Source organism: Gymnoscopelus microlampas (genome assembly GCF_963454915.1).
Source record: "Gymnoscopelus microlampas genome assembly, chromosome: 11".
Classification (NCBI taxonomy): domain Eukaryota; kingdom Metazoa; phylum Chordata; class Actinopteri; order Myctophiformes; family Myctophidae; genus Gymnoscopelus; species Gymnoscopelus microlampas.
The window spans coordinates 47,100,355-47,120,354 of NC_139948.1; the positions used below are offsets into that span (position 1 = coordinate 47,100,355).

At 43.5% G+C, this 20,000-nt stretch overlaps 1 protein-coding gene across 2 annotated transcripts in view; it reads right to left on the minus strand.

Moving 5' to 3' along the window:
- baiap2l1b (BAR/IMD domain containing adaptor protein 2 like 1b) overlaps window positions 1-20,000 on the minus strand; it is a 91,281-nt gene that overhangs the window by 10,433 nt on the left and 60,848 nt on the right. For both annotated transcript variants that reach the window (XM_084072453.1, XM_084072452.1), the window contains exons 8-12: window positions 19,949-20,000; window positions 18,247-18,349; window positions 17,108-17,336; window positions 7,353-7,415; window positions 3,882-4,236 (exon numbers count right to left, since the gene is read on the minus strand). The exon at window positions 19,949-20,000 is cut by the window's right edge and continues 116 nt beyond it. In XM_084072453.1, coding sequence (XP_083928579.1) covers window positions 3,882-4,236; window positions 7,353-7,415; window positions 17,108-17,336; window positions 18,247-18,349; window positions 19,949-20,000 — 802 coding nt within the window. The remainder of the gene's footprint in view (window positions 1-3,881; window positions 4,237-7,352; window positions 7,416-17,107; window positions 17,337-18,246; window positions 18,350-19,948) is intronic.

Below are 20,000 nucleotides of genomic sequence, written 5' to 3' on the forward strand. Positions count from 1 at the left end.
TTTTTCAATTATTTTACTACTTTAGTTACTAGTTAATTTGTCGATTTTGATTATTATTTAAAAAATCACACCCAGTGTGAAGTGGGCGGTGTGGTCACAGTGGTCATCACAGTGATGGAAGTTCACTTAAAGAAAAGTAATATTTCTGAAGTGTGTGGTGCTATTTATTAACAATAAACAATAAATAAACAATGGTTGGTCCACAATGGGTGATTCACAATGGGTGGCCAGTCACAGTGCAGGGTTAGGGGGGTACAATGGTGGCCAGTGATTTGCATTGAATGTGTAGGGTTAGGGGGGTACAATGGTGGCCAATCACAGTGCAGCGAATGTCGATGTCCAAACCTCACATATAGGGGCGGTTGCACCGCCAAAAACATACATTAACCACTTCAGCCCTATATACATTTCGGCCATTTGAAAATAGCCGATCTACAAGCTCACAATGCGTCGCGATGCGACGCGTTGTGAGCTAAGGTATATTTTTAGTACGGGACTTTCACTTGTATTTCTGCATAGTGGTATATTGTACATTTAATTAAGGAAAGAAAATAAAAAACGACAAATCAGAGTACTTCCTCCACCACTGGAGGTGCCTATATATAGTGAAAGGGTTGACATGTGAGCCAGCAGATGATGTTTGCATACATGCATACAATTAGCACACATAAATATAATTAGCATATATTATAGTAGTCCAATGGTGGAGTCTGGTTTCACTTAGTCTCGCGTCACCAGACAACTATTCCACAATCTCTGAATGCTATATAGAGTCTGGAACTCCACTTCCCGAAAGCTGCGTAACGGAAGTTGTTCAGACTGGAAAGACATTCGACCAATCACGACGCGGTACCCGTGGACCTGTAGTCCCAGTAGGAAACAGAACCGAGGCGGAAGCATAGTCATAGGAGCGGTAGATTCATGTTATTTGTGCGAGGATTGTTTATCACAGAAATCTGAGAAAGGTATCATGGAATTAACGCCGAAAAAACTGTGAAAGAAGACACTAGTAGACATAAACTATGTTTATGAGATTCGTTGATTCCAGTCGGACTCCTTTGCGCCACTGCACAATGCTAAAACGGAAGTGGGTAGGGGAGGGGCATTCGCTTTCCCCTAACACATTATCAGAGCTTCCGAGTCCCAGACTGTATGCCGGAAACGTTTGTAAATTGTGGGAGGCAACAGTCTGGTAACGCGAGACTAGGTTTCACTAGACTTGCAGTCAGTCCTCTATGACAGGGGTCTTCAACGTTTTCAGCCCAAGGACCCCCTAGCTGAGAAAGAGCTGCAGCAGGGACCCCCTCTTTTTTTGTTGACGTTTACTGTTCTTTTTCCCTGCGAGGCGTTGTGAGCTTGTAGATCTGCTATTTTTGGCTAAAGTTCTCCTCAGAAAAGGGATGCTAGGGTTCAAATGGTTAAGGTAAAAAAAAAAAAACATATCACAAAGATTTGGCGGACCCCCTGTAGTAACTCTGAGGACCCCCGAGGGTCCCGGACCCCCTGTTGAAGACCCCTGCTCTATGACAGTGCTTCTCAAACGATGTCAAGGACCCCCAAATGCACACTTATATTAGCCCGCGGAGCCCCCATTTGAAAATATAAGCCAAGGACCCCCATAAGAGAAGATTTGTACTGCTCTAGAGGTGATTCTCAACCATTTTAATTCAAGGACCCCCCAGTTTGATATGCATTAGGTTACGGACCCCCATTTATTGCTATTTCTGTATCTGCGACCCCAATTTAGATCTTGTATATCGGCTATTTTCTAATAGCCATGTATACAGCATAGGGTTACAGTGGTCAAACTGTTCCTCCTTTTGCTGGGGACCCTCTGGAACCCCTCTTAAGGATTCCCTGGGAGGTCCCGGACCGCACTTTGAGAAGCAGTGCTGTATGTACTAGGTTAGAGTACGCTCAGGTTTCCAAGGCGGTTCATTAGACACACATCTGACACCACACGCACGCCCACGCCCACACACGCACACGCACACACACACACACACACACACACACACACACACACACACACACACACACGCACACACACACACACACACACTTGTGAGGATGGCCATTTTTAACAGTAAGCCTAAAACCGTTAAATAGCAGATCTACAAGCCCACAACGCATTGCACTCTTTGACGCGTTGTGAGCTTGTAGATCTGCTTTTAACGGTGCACAACACAAGCGCCCAACTATGTGTACATCTCTGATTCATAAACCTCATCTTCTAAATGTCGAATCCTAAACCTAAGCTGAAGCCTTTTATAATTGTAAACGTGTGTCTAAAAATCATTTTCTTGTGAGGCCCAGAAAAGTTGTCCTCACATCATCTATTTCTAATTTTCTATTATACTTAAGGGGATATTTGGTCCTCACTAGTATATTAATCTCGCACACACACACACACACACACACACACACACACACACACACACACACACACACACACACACACACACACACACACACACACACACACACACACACACACACACACACACACACACACACACACACACACACACACACACACACACACACACACACACACAGTGACAGTACAGTAGTGCGTTTGGTATCGGGTGACACCTGGAAGCTGAGACGCTGGGAGTGGACAAAGTACTCAACCACCAGTACTCGAGTCAAAGTATAGATACTCCCGGTCAAATATTAACTACTCATCTACAAGTGAAAGTAGTTTGTAATAGAAAGTAACATTTTGTTGTTAAAGACCAACTGCCCCTCCACAACAGAACAGCGAGCCTCATTGAATCACCACTCAGATATGAACTCATCAACATTATTCATGAGTGAATAAAAAACAAAAAACTGCTGTAATTATGGCTTTCACCAATGCTTTAAACACTGGCAAAAGCTCCTCCGCAAAAACACATTTACGGTAGTAACAGATTTTTGGCAATAGCTTGCCCCACACAGCAACAGTTGCCACTTTTTTTTTGCATTTTCCTCTTTGTAGCCAGCACCATGAATAATAAATATATGAGAGAGAGAGAGAGAGAGAGAGAGAGAGAGAGAGAGAGAGAGAGAGAGAGATAGAAAGAGAGAGAAAATAGACAATCTACAAGATAAAAAAGTCTTCCGAAAATAGCAGATCTACAAGCTCACCACACGTCCCATCGCGATGCATTTTGATCTAGTAGATCTGCTATTTTCAACATGTTATACTTTATATATTAACATTTTACACATTTGAAAACTTCTTTGAAATGGGACTTTCTGCAAAATGAGTACTTTTACTTTTGTACTTTAAGTATATTTTAATACCAATACTGTTGTACTTTTATTCAACTAAATTTTGATTTCCGGACGTTTACTTGTAACAGAGTGAGAGTATTGATACTTTTATTTAAGTAAAAACATTTGAGTACTTTTTCCACCACTGTCAGTGAGACAGACAAACAGACAGACAGACAGACAGACAGAGAAACAGACAGACAGAGAAACAGACAGACAGACAGACAGACAGACAGACAGAGACAGAGACAGAGACAGACATACAGACAGACAGACAGACAGACAGACAGACAGACAGACAGACAGAGAAACAGACAGACAGACAGACAGACAGACAGACAGACAGACAGACAGACAGACAGACAGACAGACAGAGAAACAGACAGACAGACAGACAGACAGACAGACAGACAGACAGACAGACAGACAGACAGACAGACAGACAGACAGACAGACAGATAAACAGACAGACAGACAGACAGACAGACAGACAGACAGAGAAACAGACAGACAGACAGGCAGACAGACAGACAGACAGAGAAACAGACAGACAGAGAAACAGACAGACAGACAGACAGACAGACAGACAGACAGACAGACAGACAGACTCATTAACTCACGGTGGTGTTGTGGTCGGACGATGACGTGGACGAGGCAGCCGAGGGCGTGGGGGAGTGCTGAGGAAGGTGAGGATGATGATGAGGATGATGATGAGGATGATGATGATGATGGTTGTTGTTGGTGACGCTGGCGGTGCTAACGGGGGTCGTGGCGGCGGCGGCGGCGGCGGAGGCGGGCTTGGCCGCCGTGGTGGGCGTGGCCTTGGCAGTGGCAGTGAGGACGTGGGCGCTGGAGCGGCGGGGGGAGGAGTCGCTGTAGTCGGCGGGGGGCAGCACCATGGTGGCCTCGTCCGTCTCCGTGTCCTGGTGGTGCAGGTTGACCACGCTGCGGCTGCGGTACGGCGTCGACGACATGCTGGAGGTCACGTGACACACGAGGAGGGGGGAGGAGGGGGGGGGGAGAGAGAGATATAACGTTGCTGTCGTGCAGAAACCTCTTATCTCCGTGTTTTAACTTTTTGTGTTTTTTTCCTAAATGAATGCCCTACTTCAGTGGTTGTCAACCTTTTTTTTTGCGTCAAGGACCCCCAAATTGACACACATTATTAGCCCAGGGACCCCCATTTGAAAAGATATTCCAGGGACCCCCGATAAGAGAAGATCTTTACGGCTCTAGCAGTGATTCTCAACCATTTTAATTTCAAGGACCCCCCGGTTTGACATGCATTTAGGCTACAGACCTCCATCTCTGGGACCCCAATTTATATTACAAAATCAATGTCAATTTAACTCTGAGAGAGTACAAATGGTTCCATTTGTACACTCTCAGAGTTACAGACCCATAAGGGTCCATTTGGTTCCATTTGTACACTCTCAGAGTTACAGACCCATAAGGGTCCATTTGGTTCCTATCCATCATTTAGCTGGGGACCCCCTGGAACTCCCTCGAGGACCACTGGTGGTCCCCGGACCACTGGTTGAGAACCACTGCCCTACTTGATCATACTACAGCTTCACACGAAAGCATCAAAAGTAGCAGATCTACAAGCTCGAAACGTGACACGAAACGACACGTTTGGAGCTTGTGTATCCGCTGCTATTGATGTTTTTTAATTTGAATCCTGAAAAGTAAGAGTTTTGGACATAATGAGGTTTCCAGCCAACAGAGACGATATATAACATCGCTGTCGGGCAGAAAAAAATCTCCATATTTGGACTTTTTACGTTTTTTTATGTTTAGCACAAACAGTGATAATTAAACTAAGGCATGTGTGTGTGTGTGTGTGTGTGTGTGTGTGTGTGTGTGTGTGTGTGTGCATTTGTACACTCGCATAATTCTTAAAGGAGTGACAAGGCTTTATTTTATTTCGGGTGGAACATTTGTGTGTGTGTGTGTGCGTGCGTGCGTGCGTGCGTGCGTGCGTGCGTGCGTGCGTGCGTGCGTGCGTGCGTGCGTGCGTGCGTGCGCGTGCGTGCGTGCGCACGTAAATTAATCTGTCAGGAATCGAGGCTCGAGGGAGAAAGGCCCCATAAATAAATAAATAAAAACGTGCATTACTTATTACTTGGTATGAAGAGTAATTAGTTACACCTATACCCCCCCGTCATAATTTAGCGAGAGGGTGCAGGCTTAGAAAGAACAGCTCTACAAGCTAACAATGCGTTACATCGCAACATGCTGTCAGCTTGTAGATCTGTTTTTGTTTTTGCATGTGACAACCTTCTCATGTATTAACTTGTAGGCTTAATATTCACTTAGTATCAACTCGTAGATGAACGACGGCGCCATCATGCTCCAGGAAGGAGCGAGGCGCCACGTTCTCACACTCTCAAGTGTTTCGTTATCAAAAAACATTAACAACACCGTTTCAGCAGAGATGACCTTCACCTGATTTACTGGAGTGGGACACAAACACATGCTCTGCCCTTTGTAACGCGTTGGGAACGTGATAAGAGTCACGAAAACACTATACCGTAATGGAAAAACATCGCTTTAGCAGGAGGAGCATTCTAAGAGTGTTGTACACGTTGCCAGAGTACTTAGTATCCAGTACCCATTATTATAGACAGTACTTGAAGGCCATGTCCATGTCTATGACCATGTCTATGACCATGTCTATGACATCAGTATTATGATGATGATTAAGGGGTGGCCATAGCTGAGTGGTTAGTGAGTCCACCTAGGGAGCCAGAGGCCCTGGTTGCTGCAGGTACGATTCCCGGCCAGGACAGCATATGTGTCGATGAAATGAAATTTGTCCCTGAGCAAGACTCTTAACCCCTAATTGCTCACAGGTTCTCATTGGAAACAAGACCGCAAGGACTTTCATGAACGACCTGTTAAAAGGAATTATCCTTTGATCACATCAGGGATCTCCATATAAATGGGACAGATAAAAAGAAGCAAGGACATGCACATCTAAACCCGAAGTGCTGAGCGACAAAAATCAAAAACGTAAAACAAAAAAAAGCTTGCACAATGTGGGCTCCAGTTGCAAAGACTTTTCAGTTGCAAAGACTTTTCAGTTGCAAAGACATTTCGGGCTTTCGCCCTTCATTAGTCTGATGAAGAGATTTGTGGATTTACAGATATTTTTTAGACAACCGCCAAACAAACCAATTTCCCCATTGTCATTTTACTCTCTCTCAGGTCCTCGGCGCTCAAGTATATCTACACACTAGATGTGAAGGCCGCTGTTCTTCACATCTAGTCCTATATTGCGCTGATCAGAGAAATGGTCAGCGGGTCATGGCCATTTTGAAGTGTTAAAGTCTGCTGTAACACTGCTGTAGTGCCACATATGTGTGCAAGTTAGGCTTTTTGGTGTGACAAATTGTCATGGCAGACCCCTGAACAGTGATTGTGGCGAGTGTGGTGCAGATTGGAGCAAGGATTGGAGGGGCCTGTGGCCCCTGGGCAATGACGATAGTCACGCCACGTGTGGCCTTTGGTGTGACTATTGTCATGGCAGAGCGCCAAACTTGTTTTTTGTGCCAAGTTTGGTCGCTGGTCCTCGGCGAAACACACAAACAAGCACACACACACACACACACACACACACACACACACACACACACACACACACACACACACACACACACACACACACACACACACACACACACACACACACACACACACACACACACACACACGCACACACACACACAAGATTTGTGTAATTTATAGATGCCTGGCCATCTGGAAATAAAACTTCCTTTATTCCTTTATTTTCAGAGTACGCCCTTCAAGTAATATAATGATGTCATCATATGAATATCAATTATAAAGGAACGCATGAAAATGATTGAAAGGAAGCCGTATGAAACTCGACCAATCAAAGGTGGCGGAAGGGGAGGGGACTCCCTCCTGCAGGATAACAAACGTTATCACTCTAACAGGTTGACTATAGGAACACACACTGCTAAAAATACACAACCTGCCTGCAACGTGACACCCGAGTGTGTGTGTGTGTGTGTGTGTGTGTGTGTGTGTGTGTGTGTGTGTGTGTGTGTGTGGAGTCCCCTTACCTGTTGTTATTCACTAGTGGCTCTGAGAAGGCTCTGCAATACGATGAAGGGAACCAGCCCCTCCTGAGAGAGAGAGAGAGAGAGAGAGAGAGAGAGAGAGAGAGAGAGAGAGAGAGGGAGCGAGCGAGCGAGCGAGCGAGAGAGAGAGAGAGAGAGAGAGACAGAGACATGATTAAATACTACTGTTCTCAATCTTTTTTGAGCTAGCATTCCGTTGCTGTCGGGCAGAAACCTCTTATCTCCATATTTAAACTTTTTTTGTTTTTTTCCTTAATTAACTACTAACTACTTGATCATACTACAGCGTCACACAAAAGTATCAACAGTAGCAGATCCACAAGCTCGAAAGTTTCGAAAACGTTTGAAAAAACTACAATAACAAATTACTCTCTTAAAAGGGGTCCCTGGCATAAGATATTTTCAAATATAGGACGTTTCAATTTGGAGGGCGTGCCCACACAGAACGTGTTTTTGAACTGAGGAAACATGTCCACAGGGTTTATGTACTGTACGCCTGCGATGTTCAAACCAATCGACCGTTTCTGTGCTCGTGGAGTCATCTGCGTTATCGACACAAACATCCAAGCTGAAACTACGGTAAACGTGGACTTCTCATGGTTGTTGTAACCAGGCCTGGAATTTCACCTTTTTAGGGGCACGGCCACTTGGCCTTTGACCCTGTACTTGTTTTGAGCGCACAAAGGCCAAATACAAGAACAGCAAGGCCATCAAATAAAACACTGATATTAAATCAGCTGAGGGGGCAGTGCGGATGGGGCATCAAGGCCACTGTGGCCTCAGGGCAGATCATTTTTTGAAGGGCAGAAGGCCAAACAATGGGGCAGCGACAACCACGGCCTTCATGGCCTCCCAGAAAATTCCTGGCCTGGTTGTAACGATTCAAAGTCAGGTGATAAATGACCGACTTGTCACACACAGCCAGCCAAGATGACACGTGACATTGATGAGCATCAACTCCTCTCCAAAAAGTTTATTTTCAGTTTGAAGATCCCTTGGCACGCTGCCAAAAAGAAAAGAAAACGCTGGACGCCAAGAGCACTAATGGGCAACGCTTGGTACTAGGAAGATAATAATAATAATAATAATAATAAGAATAGTCTTTATTGTCCCCTCAGGGACACTCATCTTCACAGTCTGTTCCAACAGAAAAAGACATTAACCATAATACAGCACAGAACAATAGCAATATACAGCAGCATCCCCCAGTATAAACAAAAAATAAATATCAGTTTGTTTCGTGCAGCGATGCAACTTCTACGAAAACAATTTTTTCTCCGATTTCAAAGTTCTGTATCTTCGCCCAGATGGCATGAGTTTGAGGTGACGATGTAAGAGGATGATCAGTATCATCTGCTGTTGTGAGTGCTAAACGTGTGATGGCTTTATTGTTCATATCAGATAATCTGATAATCTTAAAGAGTCAACACGGGTGATGATACTGAAACGTTTGGAGGAGAGCTCCAGCGAGTCTTTACCACAGCCTTTATCGTAGAAATGCATGTCAGACCGTCCCTCCTTCCTTATACCATAGAAATACATCTCAGAAAGACACTGGCAGCTCTGTGGGCACGGCCTATACCAAAACACGGTGACACCACACTGAGACTGTGCTTTCATGCACCACCACTTCCAGCAGGTCCCCCTGTATCTCAGTGTCACACAGTGACACACAGAGACACTGAGCAGCCCAGAGAGGTGACAACAACGGCTTTCCTCTGCCTCAACAGACAAGTCATTTAAAGAGGCCGTTTCCGACACAGAGCTATATCAGGCTGGATTCTCAAACAGCAGCTCTTTCTCTTGCTCTGCCCTGGGGGACAGTTGTTTATATGCCGCCTACGGTGAAACCCCCCCCCCACAAAAAAACCCAAAAGAAGAAAACAGGAATGTGATGATGACATCGGTACGGAATGCAGAAAGCACAGCCCGGATCCCTGCGTATACCTCCCGGAGCGAGGGGAGTTGAAAACGATCAAAGTGACGCTGCGGGGTGGAAACGGTCTGCTTCCCCCATCCTCGTTTTGCATATTTTTGACAGCCGTCAGAATAACCTTGAGTCAGTCTTTGCATTGCCTTCCACTGCCCCCCCCCTCCTCCCAAGTGGTGGAGAGTAACTAGGTACATGTACTTAAGTACTGTACTGTACCAAAGTAAAAAAATGTGTTACTTTTTCACTTTACTTTAGTGTTTGCAATTTTCATTATTTTTTACTTCTACTCCACTACATCTCAGAGGCAAATATTGTACATTTACTCCACTACAATTATTTAAAAACTTCTACTACTAGTTACTTTGCGGATATGAATTACTATATTATAAAACATACATTAACCACTGCAGCCCTATTTTATACATAGGCTATTTGAAAATAGCCAATCTACAAGCTCACAACGCGTCGTATCGCGACGCGTTGTGAGCTTGTAGATCTGCCATTTTCAAACATTAGTACTTTTACTTTTGGTACTTTAAGCATATTTTGATGCCAATACATTTTCACTTTTACTCAAGTAACATTTTGAACACAGGCCTTTTACTTGCAACAGAGTATTTTGATGTTGTGGTATTGCTACTTAAGTAAATATCTAAGTACTTCTTCACCACTGCCCCCCCCCCCCCCCCCCTCATTTGGTTAAAAAACAAGAAAGTAAAACGTTTAAAAAATGGGAAAAAAAGAGCTTTGACTTTGATCTTCATTGAAAAGTAATCATCCTGGCCAGTGAATACAGACAGCTGCTGTATTCAAAAGGAGAGATTTGCATGCACCAAGCTTCTTCTTGCAGTGCCGTGGATAGTTTCTTCCACATGGAGTAAAGCAAAGCAAAGCAAAGTTTGTTGTTTACCCAGGGTGTCGGACTAAGTACGAAACTTGTTTCCAGCCGGACCCTGCATGGAAGCCTTGCTCAAGGGCTATTCAGCGGTGATTCATGATCGATGTGATGAATTGGGGAATCGAACTAGGGACCTTCCGGTATCAAGGCCGCCCCTCTAACCACTAGGCCACCGCTGCCACGAGTGAAGTCACATTGAGTGACTTCACTCAATTAAATCGAATGATTACTGACTAATTAGCGCACTAAAAGGGAATGTTCACTATAGACTCCGGGCATAGCGACGTAACATGGTCGCCACGCCCTTAAATCGTGCCACTTCCGCCGCCATCTTGAGGGAGTAGATTGACAGCTGCCACAAGTGTAGAGTAGTGTAGTGTAGTCTGTAGTCCTGTGTTTGTTGTCCAGCAAGTAGACGGTGTACATTATTATCTATCTCTAACTTGTCTGTTGCTCTAATTTAGCAATGGTACGACAGTGCTGCATTATCGGATGCAATGCCAAGGTTTCAGACGTTAAATTAAAAAAGTTAAATTGCACACATTTCCAACCTGGAGGAAAAGCTGTTGGAGATCAGATGTCGGAGATATCAAAGAAACGGCTTGGCATGGGTATCTTAAATACAAATGGGTATCTTACATACAATGAGATTGAGCTAACAGCTAAATTGTGTTTCTCTATGTGTCCAGTCTGAGAAACGTAGTCTAACGTGGGTCTAACGTGGGTGGCTCACGGTCACGGTGGCTGAGTAAACAGCTGTCTGTCTGTCAGCAAGTGTTCAGACGTCGGAGATATCAAATAAATGTAGTATGGCTTGGGTGTCAGCTGACGAAATAACATAACCTTCAACAACATTCCCAAACACATATAAGCTCAAACGAGCATGACAGCACACAATCAAACATATAAACATCTGTTGGAGGCGAGGTTAGGATCAGCATCAGCGTTGCCATGTCGGCTTATTATAAGCGACTTTGGGCTTCTTTTTATGTGAAGTTGCTTGTAAAATTAGTAGTTTTGTATGGCTTATTTATAAAGTGTACTTGCTTATTTAGGCTTATTTAGGTGCTTGCTTATTTAGGCTTTTTTTTTTAAACAAAAAAAATTAAACCAGTGGTTCTCAAATCTTTTCATGAAAATGTTTTGTGCCAGGGAGCATTTGTGTTGTTAGAATGTTTTAAAAAATATTCCAAATGTTCTTTATTTTATTGCAAGAGTTTTTTTTAATAACCTATGTACAAGCTCACGTGAGCTTGTAGATCGGCTATTTTCAAGTAGTCGATGTATCTAAGCCACTTCTTTTGGGCTTGTTTTCATAGACCTGGTTGCTTATTTCTCTCGCAAAATATGGCAACACTGATCGCAGGTAGCGTGCCTTTGCGTCTGCATTCAGCTTCTCTCTGTATGGTAACTCTCTGTCACGCATTGCCAGGTCCATCTTCTGTCCTTTACCAATAAATTCGCTGTAGTTCAGGACACGTCGTGACTCGTGGGTAACTGTCAATGTTGTTGATACTAGCTGTTGTTATGGAGCTCCCTTAATATGGCCACCGTAACTACTTCAGCCTAAGCTTGGCCACGCCTTTTGCCCGGAGTCTATAATACACATCTTCTCATTGGAGTATTATCTAGTCATACACAAACCTCTTAAGTGTTGTCATTCTCCACCAACCAACAACGTTGCAAGAACATTAATCCTTGACTTCAGAGAGGGTTGATGGAAATCCTTTGTGATTTTAGATTAGAGCAGGCCTAATTAAAGTTTTCAACACAAATGCCTGCTGCTTAGATGCAACAAGTGGGTTAATTAACGAGTCTTATTGAAAACACCTGAGAAACCTGCACATTTAACCACATAAAAAAATGTAGCGCAAATGAAAAAGGCAACAAATGTTTATGCTTCTGTATACGATATAGACAGACAGACAGACGGGCAGACAGACAGTTGCTGTGGTAACAATGCAACGACATACTGTAGGAAACGACATTATGCTTGCTGAAAATAGCCGATCTACAAGCGATGCGGCCAGTGGTGGAAAAAGTATTGTTTACTTAAGTAAAAGTATCAATACCACAATGCAGAAGTACTCTGTTAGTAGTCTCGCGTAGCCAGACCCAACTGAAAATGAAAAACAGCGACCTCTGCTGTTTGTTCTATGTCTGTTGGGTCTGGCAGGAAGCAAACGAAACACCAGTGCGCAAGGAAACCGGGGTTTGTGTCTGCCTTCAGCGCATCACTTCCGGTTGGTGCGACTATGTTTTCATTCCCACTAACAATATTTATACACAGAACACTAACACCACTTCTCCCAGAGAACATGGATGGTTTTGGTTATAAGCCCACTTGTTTCTATGATGAAAGAGTAAGTTAAAATGTGAATATCTTTACGTGGTTTTGTCTGCTCCGAGGACGCTATTGTTAAATTAGTTTCGGTTAGTTTCGAGGGGGGAATGGTGGACGGACACGTGAATCCCGCCCACTACATTTGATTGGGTAAAGCGCGGCCTGCTTCCTGATCTGAAGGCACACCCACTTGAAACCAATGCGCACGGGTTGTCAACACGGCTACCGACAGATTCCAACGCAGAGCAGAATCTGTTCTTGAGAGATTACTCTGTTAGTTACAAGTAAAAGGCCTGGATGCGACGCGTTGTGAGCTTGTAGATCGGCAATTTTCAAATAGCCTACGTATAAAATAGGGTTAAAGTGGTTAATGTGTATTTTGTAATATAATAATTTATATCTGCAAAGTAAATAAAGTTTTCAAATAATTATAATGGAGTAAAAGTATAATATTTGCCTCTGAGATGTAGTGAAGTAGAAGTAAAAGTATTGACAATGGGAAACACTCCAGTAAAGTAAAACATCCTCAAAAGTGTACTTATAAGTACAGTACTTGAGTAAATGTACTTAAGTTACTTTACATCACTGGAATGCGGCGCGTTGTGAGCTTGTCAGATCGGCTATTTCTGGCGGCGACACCGTCGTGCGACGAAGCATAAATCGGGGGCTTTGATGCTCCTCCCGACCCGTCTGGGCTGAGGACGCGTGCTTTGAAATCACATTTGAATGGCATTTCAAAGCACGCAGGAATGTGGCCGCGCAGGCAGGCCTTGATGTGAGCCAGCGACAGTCTCTCTCTCAAAGCATTTCATCATTACCGGCGTGTGAGTGAGAGAAAGCAGACGCTAATCCTGATGGATTTGGTTTTGGGGTGCAGGGACCATATAGTGCGTAGGAGGAGGTTACCTCACTATGTCTATTTTCCATTGGCGGAAAAAGTACTCGCATTTTTTTTACTTGAACCCACTAAGAACTGGAACGCATCTTTGTCACTTTTTGATTTGAGCTAAAAAAAAGGATTATTTTACACTTTTGGCTATTTTTGAATATATACATAAACATATATATTTGAATATATATTTTTAAAGCGAACATTTTTAATTCAAATCTTTGCTTCTGGGGGGTCCCTGGAACAAAAATATTTTGAGATGGGGGGGTCCGTGGCCAAATACATATCATTTTGGGGGTCCTTGACATGAAAAAGATTGAGAACCACTGATATAGAAACATACGTTTTTCAGAATACTGTTGAGATTTAGGAGACATGTAGAATCGGCTTCAGGTCTTAATGGGTTAAGTAAAAGTATCAATACGGCAATGTAGAAATACTCTGTTACAAGTAAAAGTCTGGAATTAAAAATGTACTTGAGTAAAAGTACAAAAGAATGGGTATCAAAATGTACTTAAAGTACAAAAGTAGAAAGTACTCATTACGCAGAATGTCCCATTTCACAAGTTTTCTAATGTATAAAATGTATTAACATAATTTGAAAATAACAGATCTACAAGCTCACAATGCTGAAATGTATAAAGGGCTAAAGTGGTTAATGTATGTTTTGTAATAATAATTAAAATCTACACAGTAACTAGTATTTCAAGTTTTAAAATAATTGTAGTGGAGAAAAAGTACAATATTTGCCTCTGAGATGTAGTGGAGTAGAAGTAAAAGTATTGTACCACTGCTATTTTCCCATAATTTATACTTTCACTCCGCTACATCTCAGGGGTAAACATCGTACTTTATTTTCCTCCACTACACTAGTCACTTTTAGATTATCATTACAAAACACACATTATCCACTTGAGCTTGATTATAATATATTATGTTCAAACTTTTTTCCACAATAGCAGATCTACAAGCACACGACTGAGCTCGTAGATCAGCTATTTTCAGCATGTGACACTGACATATGACAAAGCACAAAATAGGACTCAAAATGAGGTTCAAGTGAGGTTGAAAGAACAGTCGGTTGCTATCAGGAGCTCAGAACAAGGTCTTGGTGTCATTGGGCAAAACTCTGTATCAAATCACACACAGCTACAGGGAGAAAGGTTAATATTTGTCCCTTTATCTTTGGACAATACTGGGTGTTTCCTGTGTTTACATGTGATAAATGAAAGGATCTTAAAGCTCCTGGTGGAAAACACTACGCCATCACAATGTGTGAACGTACTCACAACCTGTGTTTATACAGAGGGAAGGGCTTTCTGCTGAGGTCACATGCAGTCAAGGTACACATGCTCCTGTTACTCAAGTACAAGTGGAGGTTGCTCAGGCAAATTTGTGACTTCTAAAAAAAATGTATTCACCCCTGGATTTGAACTTGGTTTCCTGCGCAAGTGCTGACATTTTTACCATTGAGCCAATAGAGCTGCTTGCTCAGGGGATAAATTGAATCTTCACCATCAGGTCAAAATTCGTGTCAGATCCTGTGTCTATGGTCATGACCTTTGACACAGTCTAAATGTCTCAATAGAAGAGCAGGGAGACAAAATACAACCACCCCACTTGTATAAGTTATATTGTATTAACATACTCTACCATACAGATTGGACAACGTTTAATTACATTCATTAGGAAAAAAAAGTTACATAGTGCTGCTTTAAGTATTCAAAAGTACATGCTTTTAAAAATAGTAGTGAAAAGTAGTGAAAAAAGCAGAACTACAACTCATAACACATCGCAATGCAACTCGTTGCAAGTTTGTAGATCTGCTGTTTTCACTAGTTTTGAAATAGGGCTTAAATGGTTCATTCAAAAGTATTTCATCTTGTAGCTTGTAGATCTGCCATTTTCAAAAGGTTTTTGCATATTTTTTATTTATATATAATTTTATATTTTGAAAACTTGTGAAATGGGACATTCCTCATAATGAGGACTTTTACTTTTGATACCAATACTTTTGTACTTTTATCCAAGTAAATGTTGTATTCCACACTTTTACACATGTCGCTGGCTTCCATTGAAAATGAATGGCAGCCTGTATCTTTGTATGGCAGTGTGAACGCAGTATTAGGCTGTCTAAAAGCGCCGCAATGTGGCCAGAGCTTCCGGAAGCTGCCGTTTGCCTAATCAGAGCCGAGCCGAGCTGAGCCGAGCTGTCCGAACGGCCCAGATGGTTCCTCCAGCCTGCACAAAATGCTGGCCGCGCGGACTGGACCGCACTGCACTGCACTGCGCGGACAAACTCCAGCTCTGGACTCGGCCAATTACAGCCTGAGTCAGACAAGACGAGCCAAGCTCTGGCCTCGCCAATCACTGCCCCCCCGAGTCGGAGCGGCTGGCTGGCTGGCAGTCCGATCAAAGCGTTGTATAGCCACAGGGTGTCCGAAGTGGGATGGAGAGAGAGATTGGCGAGCAGGCCAGGAGAGTAGGAGGAGAAGTTCAACAGTATACCGCCACCTGCTCTCAGCGCAGGCCGACGCCAAGCCAATCTGTGTTCCCTGGCCCCTCAGCTGGTGACTGACTTTAAACAAATGAGGATTTAAATACACAGTTCTGGGAGGAGAATTCATTTGAATGATTCATCAGTACTTTATCAGGAAAATATTACTGGGTGTATAAATATGAAAAGAAAAAGCTAAAAAAAAAAAGACTTTAAGGCTGGAAGGGATCGTTGTGCAACTAACTGCCTGTGGGAAAATCGTTTAACCGCTGCCTCGTAGCTACTAATTGGTTGTGCCGAACTTTGCTCTGCAAGTTACTACTACATCCAGCTCACAAGTTGCATTGTGACAAGTTGTGAGCTTGTAGATTAGCTATTTTTTTTTATTAAAATAAAATACATTTCTACTCGGCCTGTGTCTCCACATCCGAGACAATATAAACAGAGTAGACAATAATATATCATAATGAGCGCCAATTATACGAAGATAGGTAAAAAGTGTATGAGGTGGTCCTTTAACAAAGAGCTTGTTGAGGGAAAGGTGGCGCAGTCGGCAGCGCTGTCGCCTCACAGTTAGAAGGTCCTGGGTTCGACGGGGGGGGGACGCTGTGGGCGCTGGGGGCGTATCTTCTCCTCCGCGTCATCAGCGCTCATACCCTAGTTGGGGTTGGCGAAAGGGCCTACTCTGTGTGGAGTTTGCATGTTCTCCCCGTGTCTCTCAGGGTAGTTAATACCCTCACAAAAACATGTAGTAATCCTGGTGGCTAAACCTCCCCCATGACAGCCGGGGCACCTGATGGAGGAGAAAGGAACTGGTTGGAATAACGTGTTCCTTCCACGCGCTACGTCCTACCAGGGAAACTCCCCCCTGTCAGGTGACAAGAAGGTCAGTTGGCTCTCATGTATTGAAGGAGGCATGAGCTCTGCCCTAGGCTGGTGAGGGGAGTGTAGCACCCAGGATCACTTCGAAAATTGGCACCGGGTGAAAAATAAGGGTTACAAAATCGCGGGATAAAAAACAAACAAAAAAACTAAACAAAGAGCTTGTGACTAATTAATAACTACACTGGATCCATTGGAACACAGGTTCTTCGTTCCATTTCCTGAAAAGTAACGGTTCTGGACATACAAGGTTTTCCACCCAACTTATTGAGTTATTTTTGTGTGTTCACTCACTTGCCGGTCTTCTCCAGGGCTCCGTACATCCACCCGTCCCTCTCGTCGGGGATGAGCAGGATGATGGTCTCGCCCTCGTCGAAGCTCAGCAGCGTGCTGTTGTCTCCGGCCGCGTGCGGGAAGATGGTGCGAACGCGGGGCTTCTTCACGATGTTGTTCAGGCCCGACGAGACCGACACCGACCTGGGGATGGCGTTCTCCTCCACGCTGGTCACGTTAGTCACGTGTTCTGACGGGAGGGGAGGTGGAGGTTAGCACAACACAACAGCTAGCTTCTGTCCCTGCTAGTGTGAACACAGAATAACATAGACATTAGAAACCTCACAGAAGGGAAGGAAGGGCTCTAAAACAGCATTTGGAACATGTTCAGAATCATCTTTATTGTCACATCACAGGTGGGTGAAATACATTTTTGTGTAAGCTCCATCGTTTTGATATTTCCATTAAAGAGAAAGGGAATTTGAAGAAGGGGGGCAAGGGGAATTTCTACATTTACACATATACTGTATCTATCCGGTGAGCAAGAGGTTTCTTTTGAACACCAAAACATATTCAATTTCTCTGATGCAAATGCAAACTTTGATTATTGAAATGTATACTCAATGCAAAGGTAGTCTCGTGCACGCACACGCACACACACACACACACACACACACACACACACACACACACACACACGGGCAACAACAGGTACAACAAAATATATATATATTTTTGCCATTTATTTTGCCATCTGTGGCCTAATCCCAAAAGCCTGAGTTATATTTAGTTGTGCACCGTTGCTGACCTTGTAGATTGGCCCAGAGCCATACTGTATGAGAGTTGTGTCACCTCCGTTCACTTCTTCGGGCCAGATTACGGAATGCACTGGAGTCTATGAACGTTTGTCACTATTTCAAGTTTACATGAACTACGTGACCGGCGGCATTTTCTGCCCCAGAGGTGACGCAGCTCTCAAATACAAGGCTCTGGATTGGCCTATCCGACTAGTATTGCAAGTACACACACACACACACACACACACACACACACACACACACACACACACACACACACACACACACACACACACACACACACACACACACACACACACACACACACACACACACACACAATGACAGTAGATGTTGTGGTACCTGTGTTTCGTTCCGTGAACATGTTGGCTAGAGGACTGGTCTGGGCCTTCATAGCTGGAGCTGGGGGAGGGGCCACGGACATGGAGTCCCGTCCCGTATAGTTCTGACACACAGAGGACATTAACACTGATGTTGGGATGGTTACAACACAAGACTGTTTGGGAGTCCTCCTTCACATGAACACGTTTGACAACCAACTGGCATCGTGCGTTAATTAACCCTTTAAGACCGGGAACGCATCTCTGTTATTTTCAGATTTCGTTGGCTATTCAAAAATAGCTCAAATATACAAAAATCGTGCAAATTTGTGCAAATCTTTGAATATATATATATATCTTTCAAAGCGAACATTTTTAACTAAAAATAACTAACTTTGCTGAATGTACCGTTCGTGCAGAAAGACATGACGCTGGTTGCTTGTTTCTCTCACAGAACCTGGCGTCTGTGAGAGAAACAAGCAAACAGCGTCATGTCTTTCTGCATGAACGGTACATTCAGCGCGACATTCAGCGCATGTTTGAGTATCACGAGACTCCACCATGAGTACTAGGAGAAAAAAAAACAGACTTTGCATCTGTTAAAACAGGCGAATTTCACTCTTACACACGGCTCCCATTATGCCAATGGAGGGGGTCGCCAGACTGGACGACAGGGGATTCTCTGGAATAACTCAACGGCCCTTTCTATGTTGGTGAGTGATTAGCGACACGTCAAAGATAACACTTAAAATGTCCGGATCTCTCCTTTAAAGGAGACACACCATGAATTTAAAAAAAATATTTGATATTTAATATCATATGGTGTATGTCCCTCAAACCATTTTCAAAAGGTTTGAGCCTAAATCAACACTCGGATATACTCATCCCAAGTCAATTCTCTCAGGCTTATAAAGCACTTTCAGCTGCAATACCAAAACGTCCTGTTGGGCAGAGGGGTGCTGTACTGCGGTACTGAGCAATTCTGTCTGGCAAAATACATGGGCAGAAAGTTTGGTGAGGTAAGCAAACTTGCCATTCTGAGATGGCCTGTTTAGACACGCCCATTCTGAAAATCTCTGAAATGAGAATGAATGACTGAATATTAAAAAAAAATATTTTTTGGGGTACAAGAGACACTGGGGAGCCCAAAAAATACCAAAAAAATAAAAAAAAAGTGAAATTCATGGTGTGTCTCCTTTAACTTATGTTGCTGTATAGCAGTGGTTCTCAATGTCAAGGATCCCCCAAAATGATATGTATTTGTCCTCGGTGCCGTGCTATGAGCTTGTGTATCTGCTATTTTTGAATAGCCAAAAAAAAAATCGAAAATGACAGAGATGCATCCCTGGATTGAAAGGGTTAACCGGTCCTATTGCATGTTTGTATTTTACTGTCGACAATTTCCCAAAGAACACCATTTTTATTTTTGGAATAATTTAAATATTTGACAATTTTCCTTTTAGGGTTTTTCACCCTGTCTTACCACCAAGGTTGCCAGATCTGGTTATTGTAATTTCCCCGCAAGATTTTATTCGAAAATAGCCGATCTACAAGCTCACAACGCGTCGCATCGCGACGCGTTGTGAGCTTGTAGATCGGCTATTTTCAAATAGCTGACGTACATGTTAAAGTGCTCATGTGGCCCATAGTCGCTTCTTTTAGACTTAGGTTTTCCTACACCTGGTTGCTTGTTTCTCTCACAGAATCTGGCAACAACTGCTTACCACGCTGTGTCGTGTGGTGGCGGGCGTGGTGGCGGGAGAAGGCAGCGGCGTG